At 36.1% G+C, this 16,473-nt stretch overlaps 2 protein-coding genes across 2 annotated transcripts in view; both read left to right on the top strand.

The window, feature by feature from the left end:
• The first annotated feature begins 2,717 nt into the window (after positions 1-2,717).
• On the top strand, positions 2,718-16,039 carry LOC140150036 (uncharacterized). Its single transcript, XM_072172041.1, has 14 exons — positions 2,718-2,812; positions 3,256-3,427; positions 3,908-4,024; positions 7,614-7,723; positions 8,718-8,813; positions 9,668-9,763; positions 9,869-9,964; positions 10,982-11,077; positions 11,449-11,544; positions 12,029-12,124; positions 12,261-12,494; positions 13,649-13,885; positions 14,743-15,567; positions 15,972-16,039. Exons 2-14 carry the CDS (start codon positions 3,315-3,317, stop codon positions 16,037-16,039), a joined length of 2,280 nt encoding a protein of 759 aa, XP_072028142.1. The 5' UTR covers positions 2,718-2,812; positions 3,256-3,314.
• Positions 15,802-16,473, top strand: part of LOC140150035 (hyalin-like) — a 22,514-nt gene continuing 21,842 nt past the window's right edge. The window contains exon 1 of the mRNA XM_072172040.1: positions 15,802-16,327. Coding sequence (XP_072028141.1) covers positions 16,141-16,327 — 187 coding nt within the window. The 5' untranslated portion in view covers positions 15,802-16,140. The remainder of the gene's footprint in view (positions 16,328-16,473) is intronic.

Raw genomic sequence — 16,473 nt, 5'->3', positions numbered from 1 at the left:
AACCGATCATCAGACGGATGCTTGTTATAATATATAGGTTACATATCTATCCGCGATTTTATAAGTCCCGCCTATTACGAGCTGATCAGAGTAGACTTAAGTTGTCAGTTGTCACCCCAACCTCATGATATTTCTTAAAACACGGCATTTAAAGATTGTGTATTTTGTAATGGGTGATGTACGTTAGCCAAGATGAAAATCAAAGAAAATAACAGTTACTGAAAACTTTTCATGCTACTTATGGAAGGAGACGCTTGTCACAAATGAACCAACAATGTTGTCAGAGAGGGACTTAAGATGGTACTACACCCCTTGATAAATTTGTGACTATTTTTGCATTTTTCTCAGAAAATAATAACACACTGGTAACAAAAGTTTTGTATAGGGGCAAGAAATCCAGTTACTACACTGGAATTTCAGTTACTCAAGACAAGCGGCACGTTATTAATGATAGGAAAAGAGGTACCACTAGAATGTACCTCATTTCTTATTATATAATGAACTACTTGTCTTGAATCACCGACATTTCAGTAAAGCAATTGGATTCGTTGCCCCTATAATATACAAAACTTTTAGTCACAAAATTTATCAGGGGGTGTAGTATCACCTTAATAGAATCTTGACAAAATGAAATGGGTAATCTCGTCAAATAATGAGTCGGAGATCTTGTCAATTTTAATAGTTACTTGTTAGAATAAAATGATTCATTTTGACAAGATTGTCGGTTCGTTCAACGTGATAATCATGATAATATACCTAATCAAAAATAAACGAGAAGGGATTATATTAAAAACAAATGCAATTAGAATGTAGGTTCGCTCTCTGGATCGAGATCTGGCCATATTCATCAAAAGGATGAGATTTAATCAAGGACATCAACCTTTTCTTCCGCATAATATTTCTGCCTCGGTGCCATGCAGGAACTCTCACAATGTTACAAATAATCCGGATATAACGTGAACCACGAAAATCAATCCGCATTATATTTGGGCGGGAAGCCAAGGAAAGATCGATCATGAACACTTTTTCAGAGATGCAAAGTGTTATTTTATGCTGGGTTTATGGCAATTGGGTCAACTGTAAATTCGGTACCACCGTGCCACGCTGAAACTCAGTGTTAAAAATAATTCGGATATAACGTTAACCACGAAACCCAAATCCGCATTATTTTTGGGCGAGAAGCCAAAGAAATATGGATCGCGAATACATTTTCACAGATGGAAAGTACTAAAAAAGTTCTGATTTAAACGTTCCGGATTTAAAACAACTAGAGCTCTTGCGCTTCAGGAAACAAGCGACTGAGTACGCGGGTGGTAGGTTTCAAGCTTTAAAACTGATGCATTGTGACCGTTTATTCTGTTAACCTTGACATCACACCTTAATATTTGCAATTTACCTTTTCGGTATATCCCATAATTCATTGCTGTTAGACCTGAGATGTCATCATATGACGTCACGCCGACTTTAAGTGCGCAGTAATGATGTTCTCTCAAAATATGCACATCAGCGTGACGTCAAATCAAGTCAAAGGCTTCTGTGATTCAACGGAATATGGCCTATGGAATTGACCCATGGGTGATCTATGATGACCTTGACAAAATATTTCCCATGACATGAACAGTAAGTGTTATAGTGAAGGGGGAAAGTTCAATAAAATAACCTATAGATGGCTTCAAAGACAGCATGTTTACTAATCATTTATCATGGAAGGTGCATAAATGTAACTTGGCAAAATAGCCATACTGACCCTTGTATGACCTTTGAATCCAATCGATACACAAGTCATGGAGCTTTAAGTAGTATTTAAAAGATTTAACAAGCCTGGGTCAGTGGTTCTTGTTGCTAGTCTACTTGATATTGTGTCTGTCATAAGTAGCATTTTAAAGAAGCGTTTGTACGAAAGAAATTTTTAGGCTTCCATCACCAAATAATCGATAATAAAATACATTTATTTTTAAAGCAGCTTAAAGAGAACCCAAATAATTGTTTATATCTGTATGCGTATCTCTTTGCAGCAGGCATACTACAATTGCCTTGGCCTTTGACACTGTGTTTCTCATCTAGGTATTTTCCGCCACCTCCGGAACTAATACAGAAGAGCGTGTACGTTTTGTAATTTCATTTACCTTGAAATAGTGACATTATCAACTGTATTCACATTAAAACATTAACCAAGATGGTTTACTATGCAACCCACTAAATGTAATTTTCACCAAGGGAGTTTACCATTCAATTGCCTTTGAATCGTCACATGTGTATATTATGCAGCACACTGAAGGTAGTTTTTACCAAGGGGTTTTCCATTCAAGAAAATAAATTTTGACCGAATATTTTGCTAAATATGAAACAAAATGACCCCCCCCCCTTTAATAAAAAAATAAATAACACAAATCACTTAATTTCATAAACCTCCCTACCTTAGTTTAATGAAAACGATGAAATTACGTTCAAATTATCTTGTATAGAGACTTTTTATACCTCGAAAAAAAAACCGGCATTGCACAAGCTTTATAGAGATACACTCGCATTGAAACTATAAGCTATTACTTATTGTTATTACTTCAAACGATTTCCTAAAACCGATGTTGGTGCCAAATGAATGACGTTTATGAAAGTTTCATTGACTGTAGTGAAATTTAGAAATTTCCCTTTATTTCCTGAATATGTACCAGTTGCAAAACATCTGATTGGCGTGATCATGGTGATACGGGCCAAAAGTTGCTTGTCGGAAGTTATTATTCGTTTGATACCAATCCATAGCCATATTAGCTTGCACTGATGTGGCACACACATATCGTTTTGGAAGCAATAGGTAGGGTATGGACATATATTTCGATTTATTTTTGGAGTAATCTTAGTGTTGCAAGTGCTGCTTTGCTTCTAGATTATGTCGATAATGTCATTGTTTATTCACAATGATAATTATTTATATTATTATTTATATTATCATTATAGTCATCATCATCATTAACAACAACATCATCATATCATCATGGTTATCATCATCATCGTCATCAACAGTATTATATACATCATCATCCATCATCATCAGTATCATCATCATCATTATCATAAACATATCATCATCATCATCATCATCATCATCGTCGTCATCGTCATCGTCATCGTCATCGTCGTCGGCGTCTATGTCATCATCATTATCAGTATTATGTTTTTATGTGCGTTACAGACTGTTCACGTTCTTCCAAAACGATAAATATTCACTCTCTGACATGACAGCATTTGCTTTTGCAGCGATTTCAATTATAGATTATAATAATTGATATAATACAGCAGAAAAATATTTTGAGAACATGGGAATATTACCTGATTTGAGGTGTAATGGTAGAAGATATGGACACGTGATGGTTCTGCTATTTCTCACCGTTCTACTGGTAGTGTGTGTACAAGAGGCAAAGGGAGCAACGTAAGTAATAACTCCGATTTTCTGGTAAAAATGTAAAATGTTCCAAATTCCAAATACTTGAAACACAAAGTTAGAGGGAGAAATTCAGTCGAGAAAGTTAAGGTAAGTTAAGCGTTAAGATGTCCGATTACATTAGTCCAAACTTAAATGAATTCCATGTGTGTGCATACATTTTATATAGGGTGTGCGCGGTGGCATGGGGTGGGGCGAGATGAGAAGTGTGAAAGGTGCGCGCGTGTATATAGTGGAGGTGGGATGTGTGTGTTTAGGAGGGCTGATGTGCTTATGTGCAAATACTCACACAAAAGGTAAGCCCCTACTATATACAAATAATGATCAAATCTGACTACTTGCGTCATTCAATAGTTATGGTACGTGACAACGTATTGCTAACTGTTTTACACACTCGATTTATCAAAACAAAAGAATAATAATTTTAAACAAAGTTGCAAATAATGTGATAACATTTCTCCTTTTTAGGTGCAGCACTAGCTATGCCGAGTCATACTCTGTATCATCTCAACGAAGCTACCAATGTTCGTACAGGCAACAGTACTCAACAAAATGCGGTGCATTTGGATGGAGTAGATGTACTAGGTAAGACAATGTTTGCGTTATAAATTAAGGTTATTAACTATTTTAAACTGTTGCGATTTGGTGGTTCACAGCATCTTGCCAATGAGCTTTGGCAACAAATGCATTGCTCATTTCATAACGAGTGTGTAGAAGAATTTAAATATCACAGATATACTTTTGTAGGTCATGTTTGGGGTTTGAGTTATATGTTGTAATGAGGGCTGAAACAACAACACTTTTGTAAAACGTATATATCTCAACAATAAATAGCAAGTTTGCAAAGTATAGGATTTGTATAATAAACTTTTGCAAAACATCAAGGTGTTATTTTTCAATAATATATTGATCTAGAGAATGAAAATCGACTTTTTGGGGTTGTTTCGATCAACAATATCTCGTCTACCCTTGAATTGAAACCTGGGCTTATTTTTTGTATTGAATCGTACAAACGCTTCGCGCAAGTAGCAAAGTTACCCGTTTACAGTTGTTAAAATTATTTGTTAGATATTCCATCTATATTACGAAAAATTATTGAAAGGTAGTTCAACAACTCTTGCTATACCTTTGTACAAGAGCCAAACGTTGTTAATAGGTGATGAATCCACACTTTTCAGTAGCGTATACGCGAACGCAACTTAACGGAAGCGGGCATTTACGCGTTTCGCGTGAGCTAATTAAAAACGTCATGCCTGGAACTTGTGTGTTTATATGTTCAATTCAGTTGGAGGTAGCGGCTAAAAATGCCGTTTTATTCTATAGTTTTATATCAACAGATAAATCACCGATCTTCTTGTAATGTTGAGTGGCAATAACTATCTGATATTCCTCATGAAATAATCACGTGAATTGTTGAAAGGGGTTCAATCATGTTTGAATTCAAATGATTGAATCCCTAATTGAACTGCTGCTGGGCAAGTTGTAATCCATATATTTTTGCCTCGAAAGTCAACCATTTATTGTTTTTAATATGCACTGAAAAACCATTAACAAAAAGAAACGAAACAAAAAGAAACGAAATATGTTAGATTTAAAATTCTACGAAGTATCAACCGGGGTTTGAACCAGCAACCTATGGATCCATAGTCGAGACGCTATACCACTGTGCTACGAGTCGTTCTGCCAGAAAGCCGTCTATTTATCATATACTATAGGCTGAATGATCATCACTACAGCGCAGAAACACACTGCGCATATTTCATTAGGCACGGAGTGACTGTGGCGAAGACAATAACTTGACTCAAAAAGTATCAGGGAAATTTGTCGAAACTTTCTTAAACTAATGAAACGCTGGGAAAATATCTGGCCGACAAAGATGACGTTTATTTTTTCAAAAGAAAATATTTTCTGCACTTTTGAGTGTTTAGGATTAAAACGCGAGCATGAATGATTATAGCGAACCTTCGGACTAGGAAACCTTCGGACTCATACTGCAGTTACTGTCCGTTTTCCTATACACAATACACAGTGCTCTCACCATTGACGTGTGACCTCAACAAATGATGTATGTTGGGAGAATGGACACTTGCCTAGTTAACATCACTGTGTGAAAAATAACCAGCCAATATTTTATTTATTCTCCAAAACTACTAGCAAATATATTTCTCTAACATGACCTAAAATTACAGCTAGGTTAGATGTTCAGAAATGGTCGCACTTTTGTAAAATATGAGTGAGGGCAAGGCATAGCTAGCCAACTCCCCGTGTTAATTGAATGGAGATTTGACCGAAAATATTGGTATCGGACCGCTCACTTCTGAAGGATGCCACAAAAAACGGTAAAAGCTACATTTAAATTATTCTAAATAGGTTCTAGAAAATAAAGTTTTGTAACATGTCCTAAATTTTTAGCTAATTTAGATGTTTGGAGAGGGTCGCACTTTTTTTGTTTTAGGCAGGATATGTAAACGACAGATAACACCAAAAATATGAAGAAATTATTTCCAAACTGTGTTAAGTCAACAATCATTATGTTGCTCATTTTGAAGAATGCTGGTTAACAAAAAGCAGGTCTTTGTGTCATTTCGTGAACAATGGTACACATACCATTGTTTCCTTTCGTTTCCTTTATAATCGGTTACCCAACTGAAGCTGTAATACCAGCTTTATTGCGATGTCGCACATTGAAAACAGACACTTGTACACAACCAGAGAAGATCTGATTTAATCAGTTGAGCTGCTTCAATGAGTGTTATCTTGGTTTAATAGCTTTTAATGGGGTTTAAGTCCTGCAAAGGTCGAGATGAATTCTACTGTAGACATGACTGCATCATGTAGAGAGTTGTCACCTTGATGATGGGTAACTGGTCCTATATGGCTGGCGGGCAAGTTGATGGAGCACTATTGAACTCAAATTAATCTTTTGAACTCAACATCAGTACCAACAGTCTCAGTATGACGTCACTTTAGTGTATTATATCATAACACCTTTAGCAAGTTGGATAATCTAGATACTAAAATCTTAGGCAAAATATATTTCGAATGGAAATTGCACATTATGTGTAGTAATTTTCTCAGGATTATTGTATTTATATTGTAAAATTGTATTGTATTGTAAAATAATTTCAAACTAAAATACAAAGGTAAGGTTTGAAGAATTTATCACATCCTGCTAGCCGCGAAATTTGATTATCAGTTTTATCAGTTTGGTCTGTCTGCGAAATGCGCTTGTTGTCCGCCAGTTTAGACATACATATTACAGTCATGTGTTTAAGATGGCCACATTACAGTCCTTGGGACACTGTCAAGATAACAATATTACGCAAGAGGTCTCCTTATTTGACATGGTCTAAAACAAGACTGCAGACGACAAGTTTCACTTGTCAATTATTTTATTAATTTTTAATTAATTCAAAAATTTCAGAATTGTAAATATTCATGACCATATTTAAAATCAGCACGAAAAATGCTTCACAACGAGTACAAACAAGCCTAGTATTGGTTCAGTGGTTCTTAATATAGCTCTTGATATTTTGAGAAAATATCTCAAAACTTTTTATGTTGAAGGTCATGACTATCACATAGAGCATTAAAGAGTTTCAGGGTCATACATGTACATTACCTAACATTGAATCAATTTGATTTTTAACCTACGGAAATCCGACGATTCCAGGTTTCTCAAAATGAGAAGTCCCTATCTGTATTGGTTATCCACCTTTTCCTGCGCTATCACATGGAAACCATACCGTATGAATTGGAAGTTCATATTGAACTATTAATTATAATCTTTTTATCGGTTACGCACGGTTGTTTGATGTGATCATTAATTTATAATCTTCAATTCTAGCCCTGAAAAATATCAATAGCTATCATACTAATATATACATATATTGTTTAGCTATTTTTAACATAGATTTTCGTTTATTTATCAAAATTTTCATCTCTTTCCGCCTTCTTGTGGTAATTTTTTCATTTTATAAATTGTATATTTGTGTGCAAATTGAGGGCCCTATTTACATATAATTTAGTTTAATCGCGCCCAATGATATGAGTTTTCCATTCATTTTAAGAAAGAAAAATTAACAAATTTGATATATTTTTATTTATTCAATAATGTTTCATAATATCGTGTGACTCTTACCGTTTTCTCACGCTGTCGCATTCATATCTATAGATACCGTACTGGATATAAAGCGTGCTACTCACGAGTATACACGAAAAGATATCGATACCGTGTGAGATACTACTGCTGCTCCGGATGGACAGGTTCCGGATGTTCCACTGGTAAGAGCATGATAGGAGGATGTTCTGATCAACAACCGCATCATCACATTTTCTCTTGCAATCAAAATTTATTTTGGTATCACTAAAATGAGGGTGCAAGTGGGGTCGAGTCGATGAATGTTGCCAATAAGGAGTTCAAAATCATCTATTTTCACCGCATCTGATACAATGTCTATGTTCAAAGGAATTTTCCTCCTTTTGTTTTAGAAAGGCTCTCACTGGAGACTCACATGCACTAAAGCAATTGTTGTCATAGACCATAATAAGAAGAATTAGGACTGAACGATGTTTTGTTTATTTTTGTGAGTCAAACGTGTCTATAGTGGGTTATTTATTATTTATTTATACAGTATACCCTTGACGTTTCACAGGAGGGACGTGAGGGACGCTGTGTAATGCAATCGGATCATCCTCCATTAACATTTGTGGTGTGATCAAGCAAAATCAGTCTGTCGTCGGACATTCAGTTTCTTTATAGGATTGTAAAAAGCATTTACAAAGCTACATTTTGCAGAAAACCCCATTGAATTTGGAAAACCAGTTCAAAAGATATGAATAGTTAAATAGCTTCCAAAATAGTAGGAAACAAAAGGTAATACTTCCTTTGTTTGGCGCTATCTCAAAATCAATATTTCCGACTTCCGACTGGTTTTGCTTGATCATATAACATTTATCTATAGCAATATCGCGTCATTTTTAGGATATGTGACGTTGTACATGTGTAGAATTTACTTGGGATTGTGACATTGACCTTGGATGAAATAATGATCATGACGGCATGTTTTTTTTCAGCAACCATTACACTATTCTATAGTATTCGGAAAATTAAGAAAAAGACTATTAATCTTGGAAATGTCTAAAGGAATGAGGATTCTTTTTATTCGACATGTACTTTTACTCTTTCAATATCAGTTATTGTTGTTGATGCATTTCAAAATACGGACACCAAGGACATTGCGAATAACGCAACTTTGTTCTTGTATTATCCCTATAGCTGTATGTTCCCCAAGCTGCCAAAATGGTGGGAGATGTATTAGTCCTGATAGGTGTACATGCAGAACTGGATACACAGGAAACAGATGCCAAACACGTATGTTTTATAGTGAAATAAAAAACAACACTAATGAGATCACAATACCTTAAGGCAATTACCGTATTCAATCCATTAACCGCCAATGGCGCTTAACAACGTTATTTTTGGCGGGTGCTTATTGTTGACATTGTTTACATAATTGCAAACGTAAACAATGGCCCAAAATATTGATTTTATAGACGGTTCCATGTTTTATGTGTAGTTGGTTCTTACATGATGGAGGATCCCGTGTAGTAAAATCGCTGGCTGGGCGCTTATAGGGGCATGGGCGGTTAATGGAACGAATACCTGAACAGACGTGGAAGTGAGGGCCTTACTAACCAGTTATATCATACACTTTATCGAGAATCGAGAATTTTGAAATCCCAAGTTAATGCTTATGTATATTAAAGATAACGCTATTTTTTCTCAAAAGACAGAAGAAATGTTTTTACTGCACGAATTAGCAACAATTGGACATTGCATTTCGATTGAAAAATTTCAAAATAACTCCTTTAGAAGGAGGGCCCTGCACGAGTTTTAGCTTAAAGCCATTAATCATTTCGCCTGGCTTGCACTATGCACTAAACATTTTGTTGGTTCAATTATTTATTTGCCGAGATGTTATGGTTATAGGCAAACTAGGCAGATTCGTAGGGTGGCAGGTTTAATGGCGCCAAATGAGAGCTAGTTTGTGACGACAAACGATTTCAGCCCCTTTTACCGGATCAAGTTCCAAAGAGAATATCGTGTGCGTCCCGTTATCTTTCTTGAATTCAAGTAATGACACTAATAAAGAAAAAATGTTTTTTATGCCAACAAGGATGATGCATTTTCCTTAATAGATATTATTATATTTGTCTATATTTTAGCAATATGTACACCACGATGTCAGAATGGCGGAACATGTTCTAGTCCTGGGCGATGTACATGTACTTCGGAATGGAGAGGAGACATATGCCAAACACGTAAGTCGTTCGTATGCTTTCCGTATATATCTTTGAATTTTGTAATCGAGGGAACGAAAATGCATTATATATAATGATTATCTATTTTTCTGTAAATATTTGCAGCTATATGCTCACCATCGTGTCAAAATGACGGAACTTGTTCTAGTCCTGGACGATGTACATGTACCCATGGTTATACAGGAAACCGATGCCAAACACGTAGGTTAATGCATGGATTATTAAATCTGGATGTGTAAATAGCTCATAAGCATGTGTCCAAATGTTATTAAGATAGCTTATTGTTTTTTGATATTGTTGCTTTGACCTTGTTTGAGGGCGCTATGATTAAGATACACAGTGGCGTAGCCAGGATTTTGGAATCGAGGGGACACAACTTGTAAATGTACCGACGGAAATATTTTTTGCCGACGGAAGTTGTGATTTTTTGACCCAATTTTTTTTGCATGGTTTGAAAAAGTGAAGAAAAAAAAAAAAAGGTTATAGGCAGTACCAACATAAATACACACAATTTTTATTTAAAATTCAATTCCATTCACAATTTTTCATATATTTTTACAATTCTCCCATTTTTTTCTGTCACCCTAGTAAAAGATAGTTCTAATGTTAACCCATTTTTTTCACCCAACGCCTTCCGCCTACCGACGGCCTTACATGAACCGACGGCCATGACGGGCGGGGGGGGCCCTGGCTACCCCACTGATTAGATACAGAACGTATTATCATACACAAATGAAATTTCAATAGTATTATGCTCTTCTTTACATTACCAATATTTCTAAAGCAATAATTCTTGTCTGGCATTAGTGTAGATTGATAATTTTTATCACACGAGGACATGAATTCAAACAGACGAATATGTCGCCATGACTTGCTCCAAGGTGGAATGTCAAGTGAGGTGGTCAAGATTTTCCATTTTAGGCATTGCCTTCTTATTATTGCCAATATCGACATTATTGTACGTAATACATCTTCGAAAAACAAATTACAGATTCCATGATGGCAGTTGACCCGTGTCAGTCTTCGGTGATCTTGCTAGTGACCGTTTTCACTCGCATTAAACTTGCAAAGTTTGCTACATTTACAACATTATACAAGGGGCGAGTATAAATTATCATGAGCCGATCTAGCTTGCAAATTAATGAGTTTACATTGCTACAGAATAAAAGATATGGATTTATTACCAATATAATTATTTTGATATTCTTTTATCTAAAGCTGTATGTTCACCAGCGTGTCAAAATGGCGGAACTTGTACTAGTCCTGGACGATGTGCTTGTACCAATGTATACACAGGGAACCGATGCCAAACACGTAAGTTGCACAATAAGCATCCGTATATTCCTGAATCGAATCAGCAAATTCGTTGAATTATATATTTGTTCAGACAAAAACGAACAAATGCTTTCGCCTTTATCTTAACATCTGCAGCCTTAACTTTGATTTAGTGTGTCAACTGGGACATAGAGGAGGAGTGGATATGTCGCTCTTACTGGACCAGAGATAATAGGGAATCAATCATGTTTCACCGTTGTTCATCAACGTTCTGACACATGTGTTCGCGTCGTGTGCGTGAAAAAGGTAGCGAACGACGGTAAAACATGATTGAATCCCTGATTATGTCTGACTTCTTCTGACATAATACTAACTTGACGTTCTCGTTCACTTTTATTTTAATTCAACAGCTATATGCACCCCAAAATGTCAAAATGGTGGAACTTGTTCTAGTCCTGGGGAATGTACATGTACCAATATGTACACGGGATCCCGATGCCAAACACGTATGTATGCTACCGTAATTCATTGTAAGAGCTTGTTTAATGAGGTTGAATTGTCGATTGTCGAATATATTTGGCTTTTCTTATAGCAATATGTACGCCAGATTGCCAACATGGTGGAATATGTTATAGTCTCGGCCATTGTACATGTACCTCAGACTGTATGTCAAGAAACAATAAAAAGACACTTGAACAAATCTTATTGATTATAAAATTAACATGTCATATAGATAGTGAAAATACCCATGGCTATGTCAGTAAGATGATGATGATGATGATGTTGTTGTTGTTGTTGTTGTTGTTGTTGTTGTTGTTGTTGCTGTTGTTGTTGTTGCTGTTGTAGTTGTTATTGAATGAAAAATTTATAGTTATCATTAAAGCACCGGAATTCCTATAAATAGAACTTATAAATAAAACTTAGTTAAAATTTATTTTAAAAACGAACATTTAAAAGTCATTTGTTTTCACGTTTAACTTTATTTTACAGCTGTATGTTCACCAAAATGTAAAAATGGTGGTATTTGCTCTAGTCCATGGACTTGTAACTGTACATTTGGATACGTGGGATCTGTATGTGAGCAAGGTATGAAATTATCTAAAGGTCTGCCCTAATAATAATATTTTTTTCTTTAAAATGGTTTCAAATACCGAACGGAAAACTAACTTGTTTTGCTAATACTTTTTGCTAATACTTAATAACTTTTGCTCAATTACTTTAGCTGTAGAAATATCGTGTCCTGGTGATATATCAATACCAACCAATGAAGGTGTCAACTACACGTTTGTGAATTGGACAGAGCCTCAGGCTCAAGGAGGCTCAGGACTTGTGTACACAAATGCGTCCCATAAGTCTGGAATGAAGTTCTCTTTAGGTACAACTACAGTGACTTATTTGATACACACGGCATGGGAGAGGACTGTTGCCAAGTGTGACTTTGCCATTAGTGTAGTCGGTGAGTAATTGTAGTATTAGTTTTAATACTGTTGAAATGTTTCACCTGTTAATGAAGAAACAACATATTCAATCTTCTCTTTTAAAAAAAAGTGTGTACACAGTAACGGCACTGTCTTCGGTTCAGGATCGGAACGTTTTCCATTGAACTCGGCAGTACTATTTTGCTGTGCAATTTGGCCCAAACTGTAAGGAAGATAGGCACTTGGGTGTGTAACAATTGTTCGCATTACCTTCACACTGTGCCTACCGGAGGTGTACTTCTTCTAAGACTTAAATTTACCTGTCATCCATGTAAGAAGAATGTCTTCGCGCACATTAAGCTACATTTACGTAGGACAGGTCGCCGGTACTGATTGTACTGATTGTACGAGTGCGGTAATTATCTTTGTGGAAGATCGCGATGAGCCATGTCGGATTTTCTTTGCGACAGATAAATATGCAACTGAATGTATCTTCATTTAGTGGATATTCCTAAATTCAATGCATCCAATGCTCGATTAATATTTTGATTGCACTATCAAGTCTCACATTATCATATCATCTTTCGAATTTCTCTGTGTAAATGATAACTGCAATGGTTACCGGTGAATTCGACTTGTGGTATCATACAAACTGGTAAAGTAAGAATTGTCCATATCATCATAGTTTCCTGATTGTGGCTTTAAGCCTGATCTGTGATTAGGATGGACCTCTGCTTCGAGCATCCAACTACAACGCATGAAATGAATATTACTCTATTAAAATGAATGTTTCTATATAATTTAACTACTAATATTTATGATTCTATACTTTGATTTTCAACTTAATGTACTTTCTTAAGAATAATTGGTTTTTTTTCCCTACCATACTTACTTACCCGACTATCTTTATCAAATGTATCATTTGTTTGTGTATTTATGTCAAAGCAGTAGTGTAGTTAGTAATGGAGTTTCAATTTTCCTATTTGTGCATGTGCAATAATGATAATTAAATTAGACCGAACACTGTGTCACATTTCTTTATTGAGGACTGCCTCAATTGGTATAACTAGTTCAGCTAATAATAAACTTTATACACTGCACTCTTTTTGTGTTAATCGGAGGATACCGATGATGAAACTGTAATATCATGTGTATTATAATTATTACTATTCTCATTTGTTAACCAATGTAGACGTTGAAACACCAAAAGTAACATGTCCGAACGATACCAATATTTTGATTGGCCCACACAATGTGGCTCTCGTTACATGGTATGAACCAATGCCTGTGGACAACTCCGGTTACGTCAGTATGACGTCATCGCATCATTCTGGTGATGTATTTACTGCTGGTGATACATTTGTTCACTACCAAGCCACAGACTCATCAAACAATGTCAACAACTGCAGCTTTACAATGCGAGTCGAAGGTATTCTGACCAACTTTCACTTTCTCGCATTGTTTTGCATTTTGCTGCCTCAGATGTATCGTTTGGGTGTATAGGGGGATACCGCTTTATTCTGTATTTCGTTGTTGTGTTTTATGATTTTGCTGTTGCATATAATAACAACGTCAACAACTGCAGCTTTACAGTGCGAGTCGAAGGTATTCTGACCAATTTCTATTGTCTCGCATCGCATTGCATTGTTTTGCGTTTTGCTTTCTCCGGCGTATCGTTTGGGTGCATAGAGGGATGCCGCTTTATCCTGTATATTTCGTATTTGTGTTTTATGATTTTGCTGTGGCATATAATAAAAACGTTAAAATCTGCAGCTTTACAGTGCAAGTAGAAGGAATGCTGACCAAATGGTATTTTCTTGCATTGCATTGTTTTGCATTTTGCTGCCTCGGACGTTCGGGTGTGTATAAGGGATGACGCATTCTCCTGTATTTCTTATTTGTGTTTCATGTTTTTGCTGTAAAACATATGATATTTCGTCTGCCTTGGCTGTATTTGAATGTTCTGTTGTTTGTGCTTTTGTATCATATATCACTGTATGCTTCGTTTTTTGCTTCTATTACTTGCTGAATCTGGTTTCTATACTTTTCTGTAATTCTTAATCTGTTGCTCTTGTATAGCGTATTGAGGAATGTTAATTTCGCTTTATAAATCCTTGATTCGTGCCCCTGATTATGTTAAGAAGTTGTTGGTACCCAAGAGTCCTTGCTATAACCGACGTGTCCAAATCATTTATTTTAAAGTTAATAGATAAACTACAACAATTTCTGATTGTTATTATTTATTATGTTGTTTTGTCACCGATAACGATATGCTTTTTCATCTAGTTGTAAACATCACTTGTCCAAACGCCATACAAATTCCTGTTGACAAAGCTGTTGGCAACTTGCAAATATTTTGGGACCCACCAAGGCTCACTGTTGGAAACGAAAGAGTTGGAGTTACCACTCACGATGACCCCGATGAAATCCCCAGCTTCGATGTCTTTGAAAATATACCCTTTACTGAGGAAATACGCGAAAGAAACATGTACAGTACTGAAGTCAGTGAAGTAGTACCGTTTACTACAGAAAGAGGCGAACACGTTAAGTATACCACTGATGCTATACAAGAAACAGACACAATAACAAGCGACTCGTATTTCATTGAATCTAGCGAATCATCAATTTCTACGACTGACTATGTAGGAAGCATGAGTTTGATATCTGCGAAGGGTATTGATGACTCGATCTTGATTGAGGCAAGTACAGAGGCAAAAGAATTTACTGACGCGACACCTGTATCTGAAGAATATGAAACGGAAGTTATCACAGAACGGATTACATCTATTAATGATGATATTGAGACTCCTTCAAGATTAGACGAAGTAACAACAGCCGCTTCTAATGAGGAAAACATAGATACATCTACAGTAACTCCTGCCGATCAGAAAATGTCAGACTATTGGAGCTCATTAGAGAGTGACAGCTCTGTTGACTTTGAATCTTTGTTGTTGGATCCAGCACTACATGAGGATGACAGATTAGAGGTCATCGCATCCCATAAATCTGGTGATTTGTTTAGTGTCGGTGTAACAAATGTTACATATTCAGTGTTTGAAATGGATAGCAGCAAGCTTGTAACAAATTGTACCTTTGATGTTCATGTAATAGGTAAGTGGTCCTCACCTTGTATATAACCTACCTTAAACAGTATGCTTATTTCTTTATTTTGTAACAAAATAATGATGACAATAGAGGTTTGCTAATTTTTGGTTAGTCGTAATAAATCCAATGCGTAAGACTCTTCCTTTCTTTGTGTGATATATATTAGACTGACGGGTAAGCATCATTAATTGATCTCGTACGCTAGTATGTTGTGTGTTGTTTTGTACTGTTTACCCTGACTGCTCATATCCAGACTTGAGGGACAGTATGTGTAGCTCAGTGGTTAGAGCGCTCGCTAAGCAAGTGAAAGGTCTTGTATTGGTCTCCAAACAGGCATATGTGTCCCAAGCTTTTTTCTACGGTTTATACGTGTCATGTTTCCATTGTAATTTCATGTATTATTGTGCTAGTGTTCGATGCGTGGTTCTTCTGTCTCATCTGCTTTAAAGCAGCTCAACAAAATGAATGTATAGAGTAGCGATATCAATATGTTTGCATTCCCATTTCATCTGAATATGTTTACTTTAAGCCGTACATATCAAGTGTCCAGCAGATATCCACAAACCAATCGACGCTAACATGATGTTCACTACTGTTTCCTGGAAGCCTCCAAATGTTACTGGAGGGGAAGGACTCATCAAAGTCATCACAAATTATTCACCAGAAGACCAATTTCCTGCCAGCTCTACTCGAGTAATCTATGATGTTGTTTATGGCGACGATAACGATGTAGTGACGAGTTGTTACTTTGACGTAAATGTTTATGGTAAGCCATATGGAGTGCTTTAAAAATTCTCCATTTGCATGGATCTAGAGTTTAATTGGTATAACGCTTAGAGCTTTTAATTCATGACCGCAAGGTTGTGGGTTTGAATCCCGTCAGGGCAAACGCTTTGCGTCTTTGAGCAAGAC

Source organism: Amphiura filiformis, chromosome 4 (assembly GCF_039555335.1).
Source record: "Amphiura filiformis chromosome 4, Afil_fr2py, whole genome shotgun sequence".
NCBI lineage: Eukaryota > Metazoa > Echinodermata > Ophiuroidea > Amphilepidida > Amphiuridae > Amphiura > Amphiura filiformis.
The sequence above is the reverse complement of the archived record's forward strand: the minus strand, read 5'-3'. Positions and strand labels throughout refer to the sequence as shown.